The sequence below is a fragment of the Lucilia cuprina genome, chromosome 5 (genome assembly GCF_022045245.1).
Source record: "Lucilia cuprina isolate Lc7/37 chromosome 5, ASM2204524v1, whole genome shotgun sequence".
NCBI lineage: Eukaryota > Metazoa > Arthropoda > Insecta > Diptera > Calliphoridae > Lucilia > Lucilia cuprina.
In genome coordinates, this window is record NC_060953.1 from 36,817,056 (window position 1) to 36,841,873 (window position 24,818).

At 28.7% G+C, this 24,818-nt stretch overlaps 1 protein-coding gene across 3 annotated transcripts in view; it reads left to right on the top strand.

Moving 5' to 3' along the window:
• Positions 1-24,818, top strand: part of LOC111687161 (lysosome membrane protein 2) — a 68,746-nt gene that overhangs the window by 12,484 nt on the left and 31,444 nt on the right. For 2 of the 3 annotated variants that reach the window (XM_046951083.1, XM_046951080.1), the window contains exon 2: positions 22,949-23,248. In XM_046951083.1, coding sequence (XP_046807039.1) covers positions 22,960-23,248 — 289 coding nt within the window. In that variant the 5' untranslated portion in view covers positions 22,949-22,959. Of the gene's footprint in view, positions 1-19,840; positions 19,931-22,948; positions 23,249-24,818 lie in introns of all 3 variants that reach the window. The other variant, XM_046951081.1, reaches the window with a different exon arrangement.

Genomic DNA, 24,818 nt, shown 5'->3' on the forward strand with positions numbered 1-24,818 from the left:
TGTCGGTAGTCAGACTAGTACATTCTGTCCCGCGAATTTCCCTCGGAGGCATGTTACCTTGGTGAAGCCCCCACCGTGGTGTTATTGCAATCCCGGGGTATAAAGAGGTGGCCAATACCTCTAGTCTGACCGGGTCTAAAAAATGGTTACAGTCCACTGCCTGGCTTAGTCCTTGCATAGATTGAAAGAGATCAGACCAGAGTCCCGCATAATCTGGTACTACGGGTGGACAGTTGCCCGCAGGACTATGTCCTGACTGATCAGTTGGTTGAAGTTCCTTCGGAATCCATGTAGTGGCTGTGGTTTAAACCCAAATTCGCGGGAAGAGTAAGTGGCGGTTAAAAGACTGATATAATATAAAGTCAATTGTATATGGTACGGGATGAATGTGGGGTACGGCGAGCCTCACCCCACCCTTCCACATATAATGAATGTGTCGTAAGTTTTTCTCTCATGAATGTGTCGTGTGAATAATATGTGTGCTAGCCCAGCACTGCTGGGTTGTATGGTGATGGATGAAAGGTATCATATTCAAATGATACCATTGAATTTTCCTTCCTCGTCCAGATATGTTCAGAGTATACTCTGTTCATATCAGAATTACCACAGTGTGTCCCTGTGAGTAAGAACAATGTCTTCGGCTTATTTTATGGATTCGTATTTCGGTCCACCGGTTACGTCTCTAGGTGCTGTTACGAATCAACACAGGCCATCTAATGGTCAGTGATTAGGTACCTTGAGTACTTCAGCAAAGTACTTGTACATGGAATGGTCAAAACCAATGTAAGGGGCGATGGTAGACCGTTGTCAAGTCTGCCTAGTGGATGAAAAAGACCACCGTGGGGTAGGGCATCATGACAAGTAGTCACGTAAAACTTTCGACATTCATTTGTCCCCGCGAATTTGGGTTTAAACCACAGCCATTGCAATACCTTATTGCAATATATATATAGTGTTGTGCTGATATAACATTGCACTTTCATATTTAGAACTATTGCTAACAATGAATCAGTTGCATTCGGCAAAGTTTTTTTTAATTATTTTTTCATCACAAACAATCTTTCATTCCTGGCAACTGTTAACTTTGACAATAACAACATATAGCTTCATATGATCTTGCTTTGTTTAGTTATCATAAACAAAGAAATTAAATGCAACAACAATAACAACATATTAAGTAATTTTAGCATAATATTAAATTTTTTTTTAAATTACATTAATTTAAAATCTGTAAATCAAAAACTAATATTTATTTAATGTCAATCGGAACTAATTATAAACAAAGTATTTTTCTCACTAAACAACTAAATATTAAATGATTTAAAATACTTTATTTTGTAAACACTTTTTTTGCTAAACAATTAAATAATTTTATATAAATGATTACATCAATTACAACTACTTAAGGGTTTTTTTTGCTAGTTTAGTCTATTAATTTACACAAGACAATAATAGAAACAACAACAAAAATCAGCAAAAAAAAGTATAAAAATCACTCAAGTGAACAACAAGTAATAATAAATAAACTGAAGCTGGCAAAAAAAATCATACACATCACATAAATTTTGAATATACACACTCGTACTAATAACTAATAAAGCTATTAAAGTGATTGACAACAACAAAGAAAAATTAAAATAAAATAAAAAATATATGTATATTTTGTTAAGAAGAGGGCTTAAACAACAAATAATGTTTAACAAACACATTCTCCGCCTGCCAGTCATTCAAAGCGTTAGTCAAGATAATGAAGTAAGTACTAGCGAAGTCATTTACACTTATTCCCTTTGTGCAAGTAATGCATACAAAGTTGAGGACTAACGAGGGTGGATTTAAAAGGCTTTTTATGGTTTGAGAAAATTGTATATACTTGGTTGTTGAAAACATTAATATAAAAATCTGATTTCTAAGGAAAACTTTGTTTAACAGGAACTGAATTACCAAATATGTAATCGAAAACTTTTTCGCGTCAAAGACATATTTCATTATTGAAATCAAGCTAAAATTTATATATACATTTATATATAACCTTTTTTTGACCAGTTTTCTACAGATTTGATCAATTTTTTATAGAAAAGTTTGTTAATGAGTTTTCTAAAAAAAAAAAATGTTGAACAGGTTTCTAATGCTATGTATATACGGTTGTTAGATCTTACAACGTTGGCAGTAAAATGTGCAGAAAATGTCTAATAATACTGTCAACATACAAATTTGTCTTACAATATTTTCGGTTATGCTTTTTCTCACAACATTGCAAAAGAAAAATTGTAAGTTTAGACAATTGTTAGACATTTTCTGAACATTTTACTGACAACGTTGTAAGATCAGAGAACCGTGTATCACGGCTTTGAGGAATACTTCGTTGATCAGTTTTGTTTAGACATTTTTTTATTTGTTGATCATTTTCCTATAAAAACATTGACCAGTTTTTGTTCATAAGTTTTCCGTAAGAAAACTATTGAAAGCTTTGTTGAAACTTTTCTTAAGAAAACTACAAAATTTTCTTGATTAGTTTTCTATAAAAATCTTGGTTGATTAGTTTCCTATAGAAGAGATTGTCGATCAGTTTTCTAAGCAAAAAGTTTACGATCATTTTTTTATACAAAAAGTTTTTTATCACGTTTTTGATGATCAGTTTCCTATAGAAGACGTTGTCGATCAATATTCTATGAAAAAAGTTTTCGATTAGTCTTTTATAGAAAACTTTGTTGATCAGTTTTCTATAGTTTCTTAGTTTTTTATAAAAAACTATGTAGATCAGTTACAAAAAATGTTCGATCTGTTTTCTATAGAAAATTTTGTTAAATAGTTTTCTATAGAAATCTTTGTTGACTAGGTTTCTAAGAAAATATGTGTTGATGAGTTCTCTATAGGAAACTTTTTTGATCATTTCTCTATAGTAAACTTTGTTGATCATGTCTCTAAAAAAAACGTTGTCGATCAGTTTTCTATACAAAACGTTGTTGATCAGTTATCTATAGACAATTTTGTTGATAAGTTCTCTATAGAAAACGTTGTCGATCTGTTTTCAAAAGAACATTTTGCTGATCAATTTTCGATAAAAACATTGTTGATGAGTTTTCTATAGAAAACTTTGTTGATCAGTTCTCTATAGAAAACTTTGTTGATCAGTTCTCTATAGAAAACTTTGTTAATCAGTTCTCAATAGAAAACTATATTGATCAGTTTTCTATTAAAAATTTTGTCCATCAGTTTTCTATAGAAAACTTTGTTGATCAGTTCTCTACAGAAAACTATGTTGATCAGTTTTCTATTAAAATTTTGTCCATCAGTTTTCTACAGAAAACTTTGTTGATCATTTTTCCATAGAAACGTTGTCGATCAGTTTTCTGTACAAATCGATCAGTTTTCAATATACAACTTTGTTGAACAGGTTTCTACAAAAAAGTTTGTTGATCAGTTCTCTATAGAAAACATTGTTGATCAATACTCCATAGATAACGTTGTTAATCAGTTTGAACAGAAAAAATTGTCGAGCAGTTTTCAATAGAAAACTTCTATAAAAACTTGATTGGCCAGTTTTTTTGAAGAAAATATTGTCCCTTTCACTTCAATCGAGAAATAGTCGTACAATTTTCTTACATATACTTTGCTGATCAGTTTTCAATAGACAAATTTTCTTCAGAAAACTTTTTTTACCATTTATCTATAGAAAATTTTGTTGATCACATTATCTGTGAAAACTTTGTGAATAAGTTTTCTATATAAACTCCATTTATAGTTTTTTATATAAAACTTACAATTTTAAACCCTTTTCCGTATAAACTCTCATAGTGCACACGAAATAGTTTTTAAATAAATAATTACTTTACTATACAGCAAGTGTAGTATGTATGAATAGTTGAAGTGTGTCTTTAAGTGTGAGCACTTACATCAATGTATGACTTTTTTGTCGATATTTTATTTTTTGCAACCACTATTAATGGCTGTGTATTTTTTTTTCCAAAAAGTAATAAAATAATTACATTTATGAATTATTATAGACATTACCACAAAACTAGACACAATGCCGCCACTTCACTTTATAGTTTTTTAAGAAGATATGTGTATGATAGCTGTTGTTTTCTTTAATTAACCTTATCGATTTCATAGAGGATTTTTTAGTTTTTTTTCTTTTTTTGGAAATTAATTTAAAATACATGCCACACTGACAGACAAAAAAAAAGAGAAACAAAGAAGTAATGTTTTAAAAGAATATGATCAAAATCAGGTGATTTTACAAAAATTTTGCAATTTAAAATTAAGACCACCAACGACAAGCCATGGACAATAGGCCGGACAACTTTATTAATATTTAATATAATGACATAAAAGGCTAGTTTGAAGATCTGCTAGGGACAAGATACCTTGCTTTTAAAGTGTTAGTTGAAAAATACATAAAAAATTAAATCAGTACAAACATGCAAAATATTTAATATAACCTTTTTTATTATTGACACCTTCTATATTTAATCCACTTAACACCTGAAAGCTTAAACTCAATCTATTTAATTTGAATTTTGACATCCTATCAATATCTATTTAGTTTATCTCTTTTTAATAATTAAAAATCAATTTCATTTGTTTTACCACACAGCCAACCACCAATTGGCAAAAGACTTAATAATTTATATTGTTTTGTTTTTGTTTAAAATACAAACTTTTGTTGAATTAATTTATTGAAAAAAACACTTCTGTTGTTATAACGAAGAATTTTGCATCGTGGTATTTGGGTTATAATATTTTATAGTGATCGTGTTATTATCAAGGTTGACAAATAAAGTAAATTTTTTTGTAAAAAAATATATATGAAAACTTGTCAAAAATGTGATTTATTTGATGAGCAAAATAAATAAAAAAATTAAGAGGAAATGCAAAAAACAGATAAAGTTTAATATTTATTTTTAAATTTCTCAAAAAAAAAAAAAAAAAAAATTAAAAAGATTTTAAAAGAGCAAATATATACGATGCAGATCAACAGTTGAGTCATTTAATAAAATCCCATGTGTAAGTTTTACTCGAACCATAAAATGCCATGGAGATGGTCTAAATAGTTTAGTTTTTAATAATATATATAAATGTAGATTGATTGACTTGCTGAGGAATTGAATTAGTATTTTGTTTAAATTTTAAAAACATAATACTTATCTATGAATGTATGTCAAGACTAAAAGCCGTGATACACGATTGTCAGATCTTACAACGTTGTCAGTAAAATGTTCAGAAAATATCAAATAATCTGAACTTACAAAGTTTCTTTTGCAACGTTGTCAGAAAAAGCATTACCTAAAATATTGCAAGACAAAATATGTAAGTTGACTGTATTATTTTCTGCGCATTTTACTACTAACGTTGTCAGATCTAACAACCATGTATACATAGCATTACATTCATAATAATAAATTACAGAAATAGAAACATGTTAGAGATATGGTTGATCAGTTTCTGTTTGATCTTTAACATGATAATTTGAAAATTTTGAATAAAACTCTGTTGATCAGTTTTCTTTAAAAACTTTTTTGATCAGTTTTCTATAAAAAACTTTTTTGATTACTTTTCTCTAAAACTCTGATTACTTTTCCCTAAAACTCTGATCAGCTTTCATATTTCTATGGAAAACTTTGTTTTATTAGTTTTCTATAAAAACTTTGATGATCAGTTTTCCATAGAAAAATTTGTTTTATCAATTTTTAATAAAAATCTTTGATTTTCAGTTTTCTATAAAAAACTTTGTTGATCCGTTTTTTAATAGAAAACTTTGTAGATCAGTTTTCTATAAAACACTTTGATGATCGGGTTTCTAAAAAAACAGTGTTGAACAGATTTTTATAGAAAACATTGTTAATAAATTTTTTATTAAAAACTTTTTAGATAAAACTCTTTTATGATCAGTTTTTTATAGAAAACTTTGTTGATCAGTCTTCTAAAGAAAACGTTGCTGATCACTTTTATATAAAAAGCTTTGTTGACTAGTGTTCTTAAGGTAAATTTTTTTTATCAATTTTTTATTAAAGAAATTCAATGTTCACTTTTCTATAAAATACTTAAATTATCAGATTTCTATAAATAACTTTTAAAGGACAACCTTGTAGATCAGTTTTCTATAGATTACTCTGTTGGTCAGTTTTCTTTAGGAAACTTTGTTGAGCAGTTGTAAATAGAACACTTTGTTAATAAATTTTTTATAAATGTCTTTAAAGATCAGTTTTCTTTTTTAAACTTTATTGATCAGTTTTCAATAAGACATTTTTATGATCAGATTTCTATAGAAAACTTTTATTTTTTGTTTTATTTGTTTTCTACAAAAAAAAAACTTTAATGAACAGTTTGTTATAAAAAACTTTGTTGATCATTTCTTCTATGGAAAACTTTTTTGATCAATTTCTTTAATGGAAAACTTTGTTGATTAGTTTTCTATAAAAACCCTAGATGATTAGTTTTCCATAGAATTTAAAAAATTAAAGATCCGTTGGCTATGAAAAACCTGTGTTGATTAGATTTTTGTAGGAAATTTCATTGATCAGTTGGTATGTATTCTATAGAAAACATTGTTAAACATTTGTTTTGAGCTAAATTTTTTTACCTTGAAATTTCTTCAGTTTTTTTGTTGAAAAAGATCAGTTTTTCAGGATTTTTTTAAATTTACTAAAATAAACCATTTTTAATAACTTAATTTAATTTCACTCTAAAGTAAAGTTAAGTGATACATATAATTACATACAAATTGTTTAAATAAAAAATAATATTTAACAAAAATCCAAAAAAACTTTGTAGACATTGTTATATTGTACAATTAAATCAATTATTTTAATCGAGTACATATGTACTAATTTTGAAAATGTTGTAATGAAATGGTATCACTAGCAGCACTAAACTGCGGCAATCGAATGTGTAGCAAGTATCTTAAAGCAACAATTAAAATCGAAACGAATAAGTAAACATCAATGTTGAGATAAATAATATTTGCTGAATGAACTACCAAAAATTATAAATTCCCCCCCCAAAAAAAATTAAAATTAACAACAAATAGCTTTTAGCTAAAAAACTACATATAAATTAAAAAAAAGAAACAACTGAAAGAAAAAGAAGAAAAAAACTGCATTAACAGCAAAAGTTGCATCATAACAAAAACAAGATGAAATGACCTTCGCACTACTTTTTCGTTTTTTTTTCTCTGAATGTGTGCAACACTCATACTAAATACAAATATCTTTTAACATTTTGCAAATGAGAGTTAAAATTTTTGCGATCTGCAAAAGCTGATCTTTTATAAACAACTAAATAACTAGTTACTTTTGTTTATAAATAGTACATATCTGTAGATGTGTGTTTATTGCTGAGTAACGTATAATAGTTGTGATAATACATTGTACGATGATATTGGTATTATCTTTTCGCTCAGAGCACTCAAAAGCGAGTTGTTATTAGCCTTTTGTATAAATTCCATACAATCGTAGAAAAATTGCAGCAGCATTTACTGCTTGCAGTTATTAGTTTAAGTCTGTTGTTATTGTTGTTATTTTTGCAACGTCTAGCAAATTTTTCTTTCATTTATAATTTTCATTTGCACGGTGGAACAGATTAATGGTGATAATTATGATGTTGATAAAGATTTACAAGTGAAAAATAAGTGTTTTACATATTTGTTTTTTTTTTTTTTTTAATGAAGCATTTAATTTAATTATAAACTAAATTATTTTGATAAAAGTTTTAAATAAAATTACATGAATTTGTTTTAGATTATTTTTTTACAAAAGTGTCCTTCTTTTGTATGCTAGATAATTACAAGGACGTAATTAGCTTAAATTTATGCGATTTACATTCTTAAAAAACATTTTTTTAACTGCTGTCAGTACACTGCTAGGCTTAAAACTGATCTGGAAGTTTTCAAATGAAGATTTACCAAGGTTTTAGAGAAAACTGTTTGGCAAAGTATTTTATATACATATGTCATATCCACAATGTTTTCTATAAAATACTGATTGCCAGAACTTTTTATTCAAAAAAATTCTTAGAAATCAGATCGACAAAGTTTTCTATAGAAATTAAATCGACAAAGTTTTCTATAAAAATTAAATCATTAAAGGTTTCTGTAAAAACTGATCGACAAAGTTTTCTTTAGAAAATTGATCGACTAAGTTTTCTTTAGAAAATTGATCGACAAAGTTTTAATTAGAAAACTGATCGACAAAATTTTCTTTAGAAAACTGATCGACAAAGATTTCTATAGAAAACTGATAGAACACTTATTAACAAAGCTATCTATAGAAATTTATTGACAAAATTTTTATAGCAAAGTTTTCTATTGAAAACTGATCGACAAACATTCCTACAGAAAACTATAAAAAAATTGCTTGACAAAGCTTTTCATAAAAAGTGAACTGTTACCATAGAATCCTTAGGAAAACTGATCGACGATATTTTTTTTAGATCGAAAGCTCAACAAATGTTTCTATATAAAACTGATCGTCAAAGTTTATTTACAAATTCATTAATAATTCCATAGAAAAGAGATCGTCAAAGTTTGTTGTAGAGAACTAATAGATAGACAATGGTATTTATAGAAAACTGATCATTAAAGGTTCCTATAGAAAACTGACCGACAATGTTTTATATATAGATCGATAGCTCTGCAAATTTATCTATAGAGAACTGATCGATAAAACTTTTTATAGTTTTTTTTTATAGAAAACTGATCGAGAAATCATTTGCTGAAAAACTTTACGGGGAAGTTTTCATTAGAGAATCAACATAGCATTATATAAAAAAGTGATCGAAAAAAAAACAAGCTGATATGCAACAATTTTTGATGAAAATTTTTCTATAAGAAACTGATTCAAAAAGATTGCTATGGGGGACTGATCTACTGATTGACAACATTTTATATTGAAAACTGAACAACAAAGATTCCTATAGAAAACTTGCAAATTTATCTATAGAGAACTTATTTCCGAAGTTTTCTATAAAAATCTGATCGACAAATTTTTCTATAGAAAACTAATTAACAAAGTTTTATTTGAAGAACTGATCGAATCAATTTTTTCAAAAAACAAAGATTTTATACAACAATTTTTTATGAACATTTTCGTAGATAACTTTTTTATCAGATTGACAAAGTTTTCTATAGAAAAATTATCGACAAATCTATCTATAGAAAACTGATCGACAAAACTTTTTTATAGAAAACAAAATGACAATTTTTTTTTATAAAAAACTGATACACAACGTTTTTTTATATAAAAAAGATACTGATCATTAAATTTTGTTATAAAGATATTTTTTATAACAAAATTATAGACGTGTTTATTTAAATTACTTTTTTAAAAAACTGATCGCTAATGTTTGCTAGAGAGAACTATTTGAGTGTTTTTGTAAGAAACAGATACACAAAGTTTGCTTTGCAGTGATCGACATATTTTTTTTTAACATAACTGATCGTGAAATTATTCTATGAAAAACTTTACTGGAAAGTTATTAGAGAACTGATCGATAATTTTTTATAGTTTACTTATCTACAATGTTTTCTATAGACAAATAATTAACATTGTTTTATATCAGGAATTGAACTTTAGTCATCCGATCGACAAAGTTTTCTGTAGACAACTAATCAATATATGAAGAATTGATCGAAACAATTTTCCTTAGAAAACAAAGTTTTTTAAGAACAAGTTTTGATGAGAATCTTTTCTAGGAAACTTTGTAGAAAATAATTTCTAAAAATTTTTGGAAAATCGTTAAAAAACAGTTTCTAAAAAGATTTGTGTGGACAGCTTTGTGCTAAATTGTAAATGACAACGTTCTTGTACGGAATTTTAAAAACCCACTGTGCAACATACATATTATATTTAATTTTACATTTAATTTAGTTATACTTGTGAATGAACAAAAACAATAAATAACTCAAAACTAAAATTAAAAAAAGAAAACAACAAAAAGTCACTGAATGATGAATCGTGTTATTGATGTGACAATTGTTATCATTCATGCAGTCCATACATCTTCATTTATTATACTTAAGGTAACACCTATTTTTGAACAACAACCAGTACAATCATACAAACTACAAAAACAAATACACATACAAAATGCACAATAATCAATAATAATGATAATAATTAAAAACCTAGTAAAACATAGTTTTACAATGAAAAATCTTAAAAGATACAAAACCGCAGAATCATCAATAAAAAATAAACAAAAAAATTTCTTAAAGAAAAACTTTAAGTAAGAAAAATAAAAAACCTTGTTAACAATGGTCATATATTGATATTAACTTTTGTCTATAGGAATTAAAAGAATTTGCCTGTTTAAGCCACAACATAAAAAGAAATATTGCATACATGATCTGCGGTAGCTGATGCTGCAAACGTTACCGCAAAACAAGGTGCAGTAGCCAAGCAAACACTCATATTGTTGTTCAGTCTTATAGAGACAACAACTTGTTGCAGTTTGTTTATTTTAAGTATGTTTTATTTGATGTTGTTGTTGTAGTTGCTGCTGTTGTTGAGGTATTCCACACTGATGCAACTCAGTCAGTCAGTGTATAGTCAGCCTCTCTGATAGTTTGTCCATTCGAGTAGTATTCACATGTACAATAAATGGCGCATACACAGTTAATGTTGAATGTTTGCATTTGTGTTAACTGCATGTTTGTGTGCAAGTAGTTCCAAGAGTAGTTTACCTACCAACCCACTTTTATAGTTTGTTGATTTTACGTCTTTAGTATGACCATCTATCTACTAGTTTTTTTTTAAGATATAAATAGACAAATATATATTTACATCCATTACATAGTTATTCGCTAGCAAACTATTACTATATTACGAGACAGAGCTTTAAAGCAAGTTATTCGCTTTTGAAATTTTCTGCGGAATTTGTGGAAACTTGGAATTCTAACGCATTTGTCCGGTAATTGCAAGTGATGAATATTCTAATTTGTGAGTTTGGTGGTCGTGGGTATGAGTCCTATTAAAAAAATTAGTAGAGTAATGCACAACAGACCCTATAGTGGCATTCAGATCCTGTTGGATTAACTTAATTAATATGCCCCAAATCTAACCCATTAAAACTATGGCAATTTGTTCCAGATTAACAAATTTTGGAATAATTACAAATCCACTTAGGATTAATGAATAGCAATCTTGGAAGTAGTGATTTTGATATTACTTATGGAATGCTTTGTGTTGAAGGATGATGATAGTTTTAGACAATAGATGGTGCCTAACAAAATTATATTGGACTGAAGATCACAAAATGTATTGATTAAAGGCAACTTTTTTGACAGCCACCAGATCTGATGTATTTCTTTCTAATTGAGATAAATTAAGCTTGAATATTCATTAACACCAGGAGGACCATCAGGAGTCATGATCATAGAAGCTAAAAAATATATATTTTGGATCCACAACCATTTCCAAATCAATCCAACTTTCTTTGATCGAATCAGTCGGTACAGGTCGCCTTTGGTCTTCTGACACGATTTCAACAGCTCATAAAAAAACGAATCAATTGTGTTCGATGCATGTTGTCTCTAATTATATGGTCCGAATTCATTGAATTTTTGTTCTTGATTGACCTAATACTATTATTTTTAATGGGTAAAATGTATGTCGATAATTTGCTAGAAGACGTAATTCCGTATGTCTAATTTTTATTTAATTTAACGCACAAATCTCCCTAAATTGGATTAATTTACATTTGTAATATTCGCAGAGTTCTGCGACTAACAAAATCCCGCCTTTAATTGAAAATACAAATCAGTTTATTGGACTATTAAATGAATCTATCTTTCGTATGTCAACCTCTGATAGATCTATTAGAACGTCCAGAAAATTGCTATCTGGCACTGGCTAAGGATGTTAGTAACACTCTCTTCTTCCGCCTTGACTTGACAATTCCTATAGTCATTACTAGATAAGTTTAGTTTTTCGCGAGAAAAAGTCTAATCGATATTGTAAATCAGTTTATCGCACTAGTGAAGGAATCTTACTTCCCTACCTCTTATATATCTCTCAGGCTGCACAGTGATACGTTGTATAGACAAAAATATGGTCGAGAGTAAACTGCCGTCTATCCGTGTAGACACGGGCAGAGCAACTAAGTTACACTCTCTTCTTCCTTCCCGTCCTGACAGATACTACGGAAGTTATTACTGGGTATGTTTAGCATGAAGTCCGAAAGGCCAGCGGTCAGTCGTTAGTTTCATTCGATTTCATCCGGTTAGTTTATTCGGCGGAATGGGGACAACTCACCGAGGGTCTTTTTATGCGACTTGAGGGATATCGATTTTCGGACGTTTTATCCCGAGGTACTGTTTTTTGAAGTTTCTTCTCAGAACATTGCCGTTAAGACGCTTTTTTTGAAATGACTTTTTTATTTAGAACATCTAGTTTTCTCTCAGCCCACTCAGAAAAGGAACTATTCACTTCAGTGAGCGACTCAACTGGTTTACCAGTTAAGCACTTTAGACTCTTGGAGGCAGATTTAACGTGCCCATGGGTCTTGTTATTCCCAGAGATGGCACAACGATCGCATGATTTTTGAGGTTTCGATAGTCTCGGAAACGGAACTGAAGCGAAAATTCGAAAATTGCCACCGATGTGTAAGATAGACAAATGGGTCATTGCAAAAGCTCACTCAGTGGTTAAAAAGGCCATCGTGAAATAGGCCAACATGGCAGGTGTTCACGAAAAGTACTTCGACATTCAGTCCTGAAAGTTTTATCGGCTTTTCGATTATAAATAAGATACTTATGCTATGTATACACGGTTGGTAGATCTTACAACGTTGGCATTAAAATGTGCAGAAAATGTCTAATAACAGTGTAAACTTATAAATTTTGTCTTCCAGTATTGTCAGTAATGCCTTTTTTGCAAAAGAAAAATTTTAAGTTTTCTTTTAAACATTTTACTGACAACGTTGTAAGATCTAACAACCGTGTATAACGGCTTTTAGAGTGAATTCTAAACGTACATTGCTGCTTGTTCATCGGCAGCCAGCTTTGAAGACAAATGCTAATTTTATGTTCTGACTGATAAATCCTGCATTTCCAAAATCTGCAGGAGCTGGTAAAGCGTAAGAAAATAAACAAATTATTTTAAAACCCTGCCTCACAAAATTTTAAAATTTATTTTCGTGTGTTTTTCTGGTTTTTAAAATTTTCTGTGGTAAATATTTTTTCACTTTCAAAAAATGCTTTTTTCTTTTAACTTCTTGCTAAATGTCTGGCGCTTAATTTTTCCTGTATTTCTTTGGTTTCTTTTGGCATAAAAAGCTGTTACCAATCTTAAGCTATCAGCTGTTTTACACATGGAAACCTCTGACTCAAGTAGTAAAATTTACCTGGAAAAAAAAGAGTTACTTAAAGTGTACTTTGTACACTTGCAAAATAGTTACTAAGTATTTTTATTTGGTTTTCATAGCCAGTACAAGTACTTCTTATGATTTGCTTTTAAAATTTTCTGTTCAACATGTTTAGCCGGCATTAACACTTTTTTCGACTTATTTATTAACGAAATCTTTTTGTACATACATTTGTATGTATGTTGTTAATTTTTCCACTTTTGCAATTTTCATTTATTTATTATTTCATGATGCTGTCTCGAGTAGTAAGTTTTGTATATGGATTTTTTTTTTATTTTTACCATAGTGAAATGTTCAGATATTTTGTAATTTAACGGGTTGTTGTTATTTTGATTGGTATATAAAAAAATATATTCGTTTTGATTAGTAGAAATAGAAGTTACAGAAGTCTGTTTTAAACAATTATTATACAATTGAGATTTTATTCTCTCCACCACTTTTACACTTCATTGGTTGTTGCTTGGTCTGTCTACTTTGCCTTAAAAATTCCCCTTCTCCTAATTTTTCTTCAAAGAAAGCAACACAATTTGTTGCCTATTAACTGACTTTAAGCCACTTTTGTATGTGCAAGTGGCATGAGTTTGTTTGTCTCTTTGTTAGTAGTTGCAACCAACTGACTATCTGTTTGTCTGGTTTTCCGTCTGATTGCTGTATAAATATTTAGTTGTAAAAAAATTTCAGTATTTTGTAATATTACATTTTGGTTTTAATTTCATTAATTTCATTTTTGTTTGTTTTTCAATTTATTTCTTTCGTTATTGCAAATATCTTTTGGTTGCTTAGTATTTTGTAATTTCGTTAAATCGGGGAATTGATGTCTTTTGATGTTTGCTGCAGTTGTTTGTTAGTGTTAATTGTAACGGGAGGTGTTAATAAGTAGAAAATTCTATCTTAAGGCATTGTGTTAAATGTACTGGAATCAATTTTCCCACAGAAATTTTAATAAATTTATATTTAATTGTTGTAATTAAATTGTATACATGTTGGTTGTTAGTTTCTTTAACTTTTTAGCTTAAACGTTTTATCAATAAAATTAAAGTTTTAAAGTGTCTGCCTCTCGTACTCTATCGTGTTTTTAACGGACTACCTGGATACATCGTTTTAGAATCTAATAAGGAGGTACGTATGGTATCTTGATACGTTGTAATGGACATCTTTTTGGATAGTGGGTATAAAAATAGTGACGAAATTGCTTTCATTAAAACTTGTTTAATTAAACAAGTACACTTAAACTCTTGGAAAGGGAAGTCGGGTTAAATGCAGAATATGGGACATTAATCTGAAATTTCTTTCTGAAATTACGACTTCCAGTTCCAAAGGTTTAGTAGAACAAGTAATACAAGTTGTACCATATCAATTCAAGGTTGACCTGACACTTTGTTAATGAATCAATCTTATACTAAGGAATAGATCCAAAAGCAGCAAAATGTACGAAATAACTATTAGAAAATGTAATGAATTAAGTTGCCATAACTTCTCAGGGCCTTAAACGAGTCTGCCAAACAGACGGTGTGTTAATATATCAAAGGGGACGAGAGCCGAAAAACAACTGTTGAAAGGCCTAAATGTCAACCTAAATTTGTTATTTCGCAAGAAAAATGAAAACATTGTTTCTTGGTCAGAACGGGCGATATAATAGGTATAGCTACCACATAGAGCACAGATTTAACGAAGCATAATGTTGGACGCTAACTACGCAGGAGAATCATATACTCGAGGTGGGATTTAAGAAACATTCCTAAACATTCTTCCAACCGATACGCATGTAAGATATAAGCTGCCTTCTCAACGAAGCAGCTCTTAACTTTAGGCGAATAAACCGAATTCGGTTACAGGACACACCATCAATATGTACTGGAAATATTAGAATGCGATGCTCAAATTCAGACAGGAAAGTATAGGTAACAGAAAGACATTGACCCCAGAAAGAAAACCTTAGTCAAATGGAACATTCAAGCAAACTCTTGTGTAAACCTGTTATACGAAAGCTACTAAACTGAAAATAAAAATAGTACTGGAAAATAGTACTTAGATCTACTCAGAAATCGAAAAATCACAACCATAGCTTCCAGGCTGAAGTCTATGCTAAGTACATAAGAGATTAAAATATTTTTTTCAACAGCCACAATAAACTTATATTGGACTTATATTAATTATCCAGAATGAAAAGTACCTCATCTACATAGAAAAGTACCTCATCTACATAGAAACCTCTGAAACCTTCATTGTTTTAATAACAACATTAGCTTCCAGGGGAAAGTCCATAACAGAGATTGATACCGAAGTGGTTTTGATCTAGTATATGTGTATTTTGATCAAGTACTTGAGCTATATAACCTCTGACCATTGCTGTGGTGCTTAGCTTCCGAGATGCAATATCATAATTTCTATTAACAATCACGCAATCACCTGTACAAGGAAGGAAAATTGTACAACACACTCTGCAGAGTTCTCATCCAATACTTAGAGAGATAAGGGCGGATGTATCATAGACTTAACACTAACTTATTCTCAACATACGACAGATTCACTCTAGATATACGGGCCGATGATTCCTTATACCTTGTATTATATACATTTAACACTAACTCATTTGCAACGCTTAGTCCCATAGTCACTCCTCTGAGATGTAATAGAAAGACATTAAGTCGATAAATACAAAATCGTGCAACTTAAAGAGCAAGACGAAAAGTTATCTCTGAATGATTAAATCTGTTTACATCAGGTATAAAATATAAAATTGGACAAATGTAGAGCTTGCAAAAAGTATAAAGAAACTTTGGAAAATGTTCTCTGTTACAAGCAGAGTTTCTTATCAGGAGAAATATAATAGAACGCAATAGACTCAATAGAGGCCTTGATCGTTTTCTTAGGACCAGATGTATTTATTCGTTCCCTTCTCAATCTAGCCTAATGGAGATGAAACCCACTAATAAAGGTAGCTCTCTCTCTCTCTCTCTCTCTGAGACGTAAATGAAGTTCCAATCTCTTGACCGAAAATTTTATAGCAAACTGAACTATTTCTTGCATTATTCGATATGGGTTTTGTAGTTATTAAATGGTGTTCAGAAGAGGGGCTCGAACTACACTTAATTCTTACATACTAAAACTTATTTCTTAAATTCATTATTTTATAAGTAATAAAATTTATTTTTGTTTATTCTGGATGTTTTTGGAAAATTTTTTAATTTTTAACTGTCTTAATTGCGCCTAAAATATTTGCTAAGTGACAATGAGTATATTCAGTTTTGTGGCTTAAAAGTTAAGTTTATGGCAATTTAAACAAGTTAATAAAATTATTATTAGATTTTATTTTTAAATTTTTTTAAGACATAAACCTTCAAGAAAATTTGTTTTGTTAGTTTTTTTTGTTTTGCTAGCGACAAAACTCATAATCTAAATATAATTAAAAATGACCTTAATAAACAATTTTTTTTTCAAAACTTACAGCAAAAACGTCATATTTAGTTGAACTGAATATTTAAATGATAAAAAAAGTGTTTATAGCTTTTTGTTTCTAAATGAACTTTAAGATTTACAGGAAATTTTTGTAGTTTGTAAATATTTAGTATTTTTGGCTATTTGGTTGTTAACAAGTTAATCTTACTTATTTTGGAGGGAAAAAATCATAATAAATTTTGTCGTTTTAAAGTTTTGTGAACAAACATTTTATTTGTATTCATTAACAAATAAAGATAAACTATGAGACAGACAGAGAGACAGACAAACTTAAAGCAAAAACTAATATTTGTAATGTCAACAAGTGTCAAGTCAATTGACAGCAATCAGAGCATATAAAATGTAAAAAAGTATAATACTAGACAAAATAGATTCATAAGCAACTACAACATTAACTACTAGTGCAGTAAACAATTAACTAAATGTTAAAACAATTGTTCATTGGTTAATATTTAATAACACATAGAAAGACATGACAGACAGACTGGCTGACAGTTATTCCTACTTTAATTAAACCAAAATGCCAAATTAAATATTAAACTTTAAGCAATATAAATAAATACATATAATACTTTGCAGGTCTATGTTTCATACAGATTAAATGTGTATGTTTGTATGTCTGTCTGACTGTATATGTTTATATTTATAATTATTTAAAAATTATCAAACCTTAACTTAGGTTTAATTTCAGCTTAAGCCAAACATTAATATTTCCCTACTCAAGTTTAGTTTAATTTTTTAACATGATTTACAATGTCATATTTTGTTTTTAACACACACTCTAGCATTTACACAACATTTATTGTATACATGTCAAAATGTTATAAATTTAGAAAGAAAGAGCAACAAAAAAATTGTTTATAATAATTTTATTATCCTAAGATGCAATTGTTTGTCTTTTTTTATTTTTAAATTATAATAAAAAGTGTTTTTTGTGCAGCTTCATAAAAAGGTTTTTTTAATGTTTAGGTTTGTTGCTTAAGTCTTTTGTTTTATGTTCATCTGTTTGACAATGGTTTTAATGAATGTATGTGTGCTTGAATGGGTTAATTCACAGATCTTCGTGCCACTTTTTTGATATTTCTTAGTCAATATGTCACATTGTTTGTCCCTTTATTGATTTTACTATGTTGGATTATTGTTTGAACTAGATTTTGGTGAACGGAGGTAGATTGGTATACGAAATTGTGAGTCTCAAAACTTCTCCATTTATAAAATTATGAAATAAAATTTACCTTAAAAGTCTTTCATCAAAACTTATAATAGCTCCGTAATGTCCTAAATTTTAGGAACTGCACTCTGTAAGAGAAAAGATTTGTTATAGTGAAATAAAAATCTTTTATATCAGAACTGCAAGAAAAAAGACAAGGAGGTTTCTTATTCTCAGAACCAAAAACAAAAAGAGATCTTAAAAACCGTTCCCTATCAACTCAAATACCGTAAAGTTAAGCATTAAGTCTAGTCCATAGTTTTGCCTATAGTCAAGTCTATAGTCTAGTTTATAGTCCATAATATACTAGACTAATATATTCTAGAGTCTAGAATATACTAGTCTAGAATCTAGACTATACACTAGTATTACTAGTTGGTTAAGTCTATATTCTAAGCTATAATATAATCTAGTCTAGTTTATAGTCTAGTCTAAAGTCTAGTCTATAGTCTAGTCTAAAGTCTAATATACAGTCTGGTCTAAAGTCTAATCTATAGTCTAGTCTATAGTCTAGTCTGTAATCTAGTCTAGTCTATAGTCTAGTCTAGTCTATAGTCTAGTCTATAGTCTAGTCTATAGTCTAGTCTATAGTCTAGTCTATAGTCTAGTCTATAGTCTAGTCTATAGTCTAGTCTATAGTCTAGTCTATAGTCTAGTCTATAGTCTAGTCTATAGTCTAGTCTATAGTCTAGTCTATAGTCTAGTCTATAGTCTAGTCTATAGTCTAGTCTATAGTCTAGTCTATAGTTTAGTCTACAGTCTAGTCTATTGTCTAGTCTATTGCCTAGTCTATAGTCTAGTCTATAGTCTAGTCTTATCTATAGTCCAGACTATTGTCAAGATTATAGTATAAGTCTTGTCTCTACCTTATTTTTACAAAACTCTATCTCTATATGTCTAAATAATTAATAATTCTACGTAGAAACAACATGACGACAGTTGTAAAAATAAATCTTGCGATTTCTTACACCTTTTTTATTTAAATTTTGACGTCACATTCTAACATTACCAGACGCTTTCTCTCTAAAAAATTTCCTTAAAATTTAAAATAAATAACACAACAATAAAACACAATTTGAAAAACAATAAAATAATAAAAATATAATTATAAAACAATATTTAAACAACGAACGGAAATAGTCAAATAACTTAAATATTTATCCAGAAAGAATTTTCAATATAATGGGTGGCATGTTCAAAAATGATTTAAATGTATTCTAACCTTCCCTTTTAACACTTCAGTTTGACAGTTGCAAGTCAATACTGTCAGTCAATTACATTTATTTACTTGTCAATTGAATGTTTTACTTGAACTTTAACAATAAACCATGACAATCAAATAGTAAATTGGCGGGAATTTATTTATTTATTTTTTTTTTTTTTTGAAAAATTGATGGATGTTTGCTAATGTTAATGATGCTACACCTTCCTTTGCTAGTAAATAAGATCTATTGTTAAGAATTTTTAGTTTTTCACTAAATATTTATTTTGTAAGTTTTATTATTATTAACACTAGTTGACATTTACAAAGAATCTCCATTTAAACCACTAAACAAATTAAGTTAATATTTAAATCAGTGGTCGATACAAGGAGAACATAAAGCAAATATTACAACAGATATAAAAAGCAATATATATAAATGTCTCTGTTATATTTATTTTTCGCAAGTAAATAACACTTAACTTCAAGTCCCTATTTTGATTAAGTGCTGTCCACAGATTTTATTTAAATTTGTTTATTTACTTTTTTACATGTGTTAATAAATGTTAATTAAATTACTTATATTTATATTCATCTTCTTGTTCTAGTTCCTTGTTAATTGGAATTTTCCCTACAACTGAGCTATAAATATCACTTACCAAGTTCCTTATGGCGTCAGACGAGTATTATGTGTAAATGTTTGTGTGTTTTTTCTTTTTAATTTTAATTAAGAAATCGTGACTAACAGGGCGTCGTGTATATAATTTAATAATTTGCTGTAAATAATGAAAATAGGTGACAACAATTTATAACTACTTAATGATTATAAGTTTGTTGTTAATAATTATTATTAAAACTATTTATTTGCTAGCAGAACTATTGATTTTTAAATGCAATTTACGAGCAATTTTTTTTAATAAATCAATGGGATTTATAAATTGAATGATATTAAAATAATTGGTTTATTTTATAAAAAGGTAATCTTTATGTAAAATTGTAAAACTTGTGTAACTGACTTTAGACATACACAATCTAAATATCACTTTCTAGTCATATTTTTATAATTAAATTCCCTGAATATTAAACAAGTGGTTTATTGTAGAAAAGGCTACTGTTAGCCTAACAGTTAATATTCTAAATTTGAAATAAAATTTTTATTTAACATATATACTCTTGTATTTAATTTAAATATACATATCTGGTCGAGATTGTCTGATTATATAATATTCTATTGTACTCTACTAGATTCGAATCTACTCTACTCTACCCTATTCTACTTTACACTACTCTACTCTACTCTACTCTACTCTACTCTACTCTACTCTACTCTACTCTACTCAACGCTATTCTACTCTATTTTACTCTGATATACTGTACTGCAGACGTCGGCGCAACTATTGTTCTGAATACGAAGGTTTTTGGCAGTTTATATGTATCTGTTGTATTCGGTTACAGAACCGGTCTTATCCGAAATATTGATTGGATCATTAATCAAGGGACTACTATTTGACTATCTTCTAGTAAAATATATTCTAATCTTAGCTGCTGCAGTCTCAAGTCGAATCTGCTGTAATCGATTTTAATATAGTTGGCTCTACACACACTCCACTCTCGGTTTTGGTCGACTTAATTCTAGTCTGTTTTCTAGTTGACTTTGATCTAGTCGACTTTATTCTGGTTGGTTATACTTTAGTAGATTCCAGTCTTTTCAAGTAAATCTTATTATATTCCACTATAATCTAGATAAATTCATTTTACTCGACTTTGATCTATTAAAGTCTACTCTAGTCGATTCTTTAATCGTCGAATCTACTCTTGCGAACTATATGCCAGTCGACTTTGCTCTAGCCTTCCCCACTTTAGGCTTCTCTATACAAGTCGACAAGACTACTTTACTCTAGTCGAATCTATGCTAATCAAACCTATACTAATGAACTTTATACTAGTCGAAGACCATAATGGTCAACTCTACTCTATGCGGCTCAATTTAGTCGACTCTATTCTAGAAAATTAATTAGACACAACTGTAGCAAGTCGACACTACTGTTATCGGCTCTTCTTGGAAGATTGTGTTTTCGACTTTATTTAGTCAAGTCGATTCTAGGGTCTTGTGGGCTCTAAAATCTGAAAAATTTGATATCTTATATTTAAACTTAAAAAATACTTTATTTAAAAAATTGGTTTTTATTTTGTATTTTTTATGTATCGTGAAATATAAATCAAAAGAGTTGATATAATAAATCGTTTCTGAAATAGTAATAATTATTTTAAATTTACAATTATTCTTGTAAATATTTGTAAAAACAATAAAGCCCTAAAGCTGGACAAATGCTTTAATATCCATAAATAGCATTTTAAATTGTAAAAGTTTTAAAAATAAATATTCGAATTAGCATATCATTAAATTCGTTTCTGATGTACAATAAAGTATTAACATCATTTAGTTGCCTTAAATAAAGCAAGTCATATTTGTATTTTTTTTTTTAGTTTTTACAATCAATAATTAATTGTTATTTAATAATAATTAATGTTAACAAAATGTCAACATAAAAAAATAACATTTTGTCAAATTGAGATGAATCTATAGAATGTCATTATCATTTTATGGTCATTTGTGTAAAATTGTTGAAAAATTGTTAAACAAATGTTTAACTGTTTAATTATTTCCGTTTACGAGACGTGTAAAAATGAGAGAAATAAAAATGTACATCACATTGATTTTTGTCCAATCAATGTTTGATGTGCCTCTATTGAAAATGTCTCCAAATTTATTTAATTAATTGTGTTTATAAATAAAATAGTTTAAAAAGTGCCTCTTGGGAGGATATGAAGATAATTAAATTAGTAAACTATTAGGTGATCTAGTGTGAAATCATTCAGATAATGTTTTTAAATACATACATAATTAAGTCATTTAGTTTAAGTTCAAGTAACATACTAACTAACTAACTACCTAACTAACTAACTAACTAACTAACTAACTAACTAACTAACTAACTAACTAACTAACTAACTAACTATCTATATATCTATCTATCTATCTATCTATCTATCTATCTATCTATCTATCTATCTATCTATCTATCTATCTATCTATCTATCTATCTATCTATCTATCTATCTATCTATCTATCTATCCATCTATCTATGTATCTATCTATCTATCTATCTATCTATCTATCTATCTATCTATCTATCTATCTATCTATCTATCTATCTATCTATCTATCTATCTATCCATCTATCTATCTATCTATCTATCTATCTATCTATCTATCTATCTATCTATCTATCTATCTATCTATCTATCTATCTATCTATCTATCTATCTATCTAACTAACTAACTAACTAACTAACTATTTAACTAATTAAATTACTTTTAACTAGTAGTTCATAAAACGATAATTACTCGTTGCACAAGATCACTGACTATTACCTTTTAAAATAACTGTAATTTTATTGAATGAAAAATCAATATTACACTTAAATTATAGATTTTTATTTATACAGTGTTGCTAATTTAAACGTTTAAATCTGTGTAGAAAATTCATTGCCAGGGTTGCAAATTAATTGTAGATTATGATTTATACAACAATTAACAATAAGAAACAAGTATTTTCATGATTATTTAAATTTAAAATAAAATTCTAAAGTTCATAAAATAATTTAAAACAATTTCAATTAACACATTTCTTTAACATGTTTCCCTTTTTAGAGATTTAAAAAATGGGTCTGAAAAAAGAATATCTTCGTTATGGCCGCTCAGCTAGAGATCGTATATTTGGTTGGCTGGGGGTGCCACCACCAGCTGCAAATGATTTCAATCGTAATGTGGCCACAAATTTGACATCGGATTCAACGGGCAGTGTAGTAGTGGTACCGTCGCAACAAACTACAGGCCATGCGGGTACAACATCATCATCATCACGCACCCACAGTCGTTCACATCCATTTATGCGGAGTAGAGCCACACCATTGTCAATGTTGATATCACAAGGAGCTAAACTTAGTAATAGTAAGTTTGATTTTGAACTTTTACTTTATTTTTGCGAAACAAGGTCATATGGGCTATTTTTGTTTAATTAGTTATAAAAAAAAAATTGTGCAAAAATATGAATGTGTCAAGCTGAACAAAATTTAAATCCATAGTTTGCAAATGAGGCTATAAAAAAGTAACTAAATGACTATTGTTTTTTACTAAACCTAATTATATTTCTTTTTAATTAAAATTTTAGGAATACTAACAAAAATATAATTTTAAACATTTGACAATAATTAAACTATATATGCGCAATTTTGCATCAAAAGATAGTTAATTTTTCTCATTCCGTGTAAAACCCGGAAGCCTGTCTGTCTGTTGGCGCGATAGCGTGAACAAAAAGAGATATGAAACTGAAACTTTTACAAAATATTCTCTAATCACAAAAAAGTGGTATTAATAATGGGCAAAAATCGGCCACCAATTATGTAAATTCGAAAATTATATAGCAATTGCTATACAATTTTGCACAAATTGGTTTTTTTGTTACTACCCAGCAAAATATTTACTTAGCCGGTAAGTAGGCAAGTAATATTGAATCAAAGCGTAAGTACTTTCTTTTTTGGTGAATAACTACTTATTTACGACAACCAAAAAATAACTGGTTACAAATGTACTTTTCCGACTTTTCCGGATTTAAAACCGGCTTTACAGTTATTTTCTATGTTTATTATCTATCGTGGGATAGTTTTTACACAAAGTACAAATCAATATTTCTTTAAAAATCTTTTAATATCGACTATGTTTAAAACCATTAACTAAGTTCTTATTGGACATACGCTCTATACATATGGCTAAAAATCCTATCCAAATAAAAAATAAATAAATAAAAACCACTCATTACAAAGTAATGAGTGAAATAACTACATTACCTGCATTTTTTACCTGGGTAAAAATTATATTCTAAATAATATCGAATATCAGACCATAATTGACCCTATCCCCCATATAAGGTTCATGCTTATTTCTAGCTAAAAAATTAGCGCAGAGCCATATAAATTTTGAATAGGTTTTATAGAAATCGATTTCCAAAACTTACAACTGATCCATTATTGACTCTTATGCTCATATAATGTCTCATATATAAAATACTTTTACACTCATTCGATAAAAAAATATTTATGGGAACCTAATTATCTTTACGAAAGTTTATAAACGGTCTATAAGTAGTTTATATAGTTGGTTAGTTAGTTAGTTAGTTAGTTAGTTAGTTAGTTAGTTAGTTAGTTAGTTAGGTAGTTAGTTAGTTAGTTAGTTAGTTAATTAGTTAGTAAGGTAGTTAGTTAGTTGTTTATTTAGATAGTTAGTTAGTTAGTTAGTTAGTTACTTAGTTAGTTAGTTAGTTAGTTAGTTAGTTAGTTAGTTAGTTAGTTAGTTAGTTAGTTAGTTAGTTAGTTAGTTAGACAGCCTCCCCAGAAAAAAACTTACATTGATAAGTAATGAGTTAAAAAGTTAATAAAACCTCTTCTCACTTCCTCATCATTAGCATTTCAACTAATTATTTCAAAACGCTGATGTCATTGGAGGCAAGTACTTCTTCACTCGC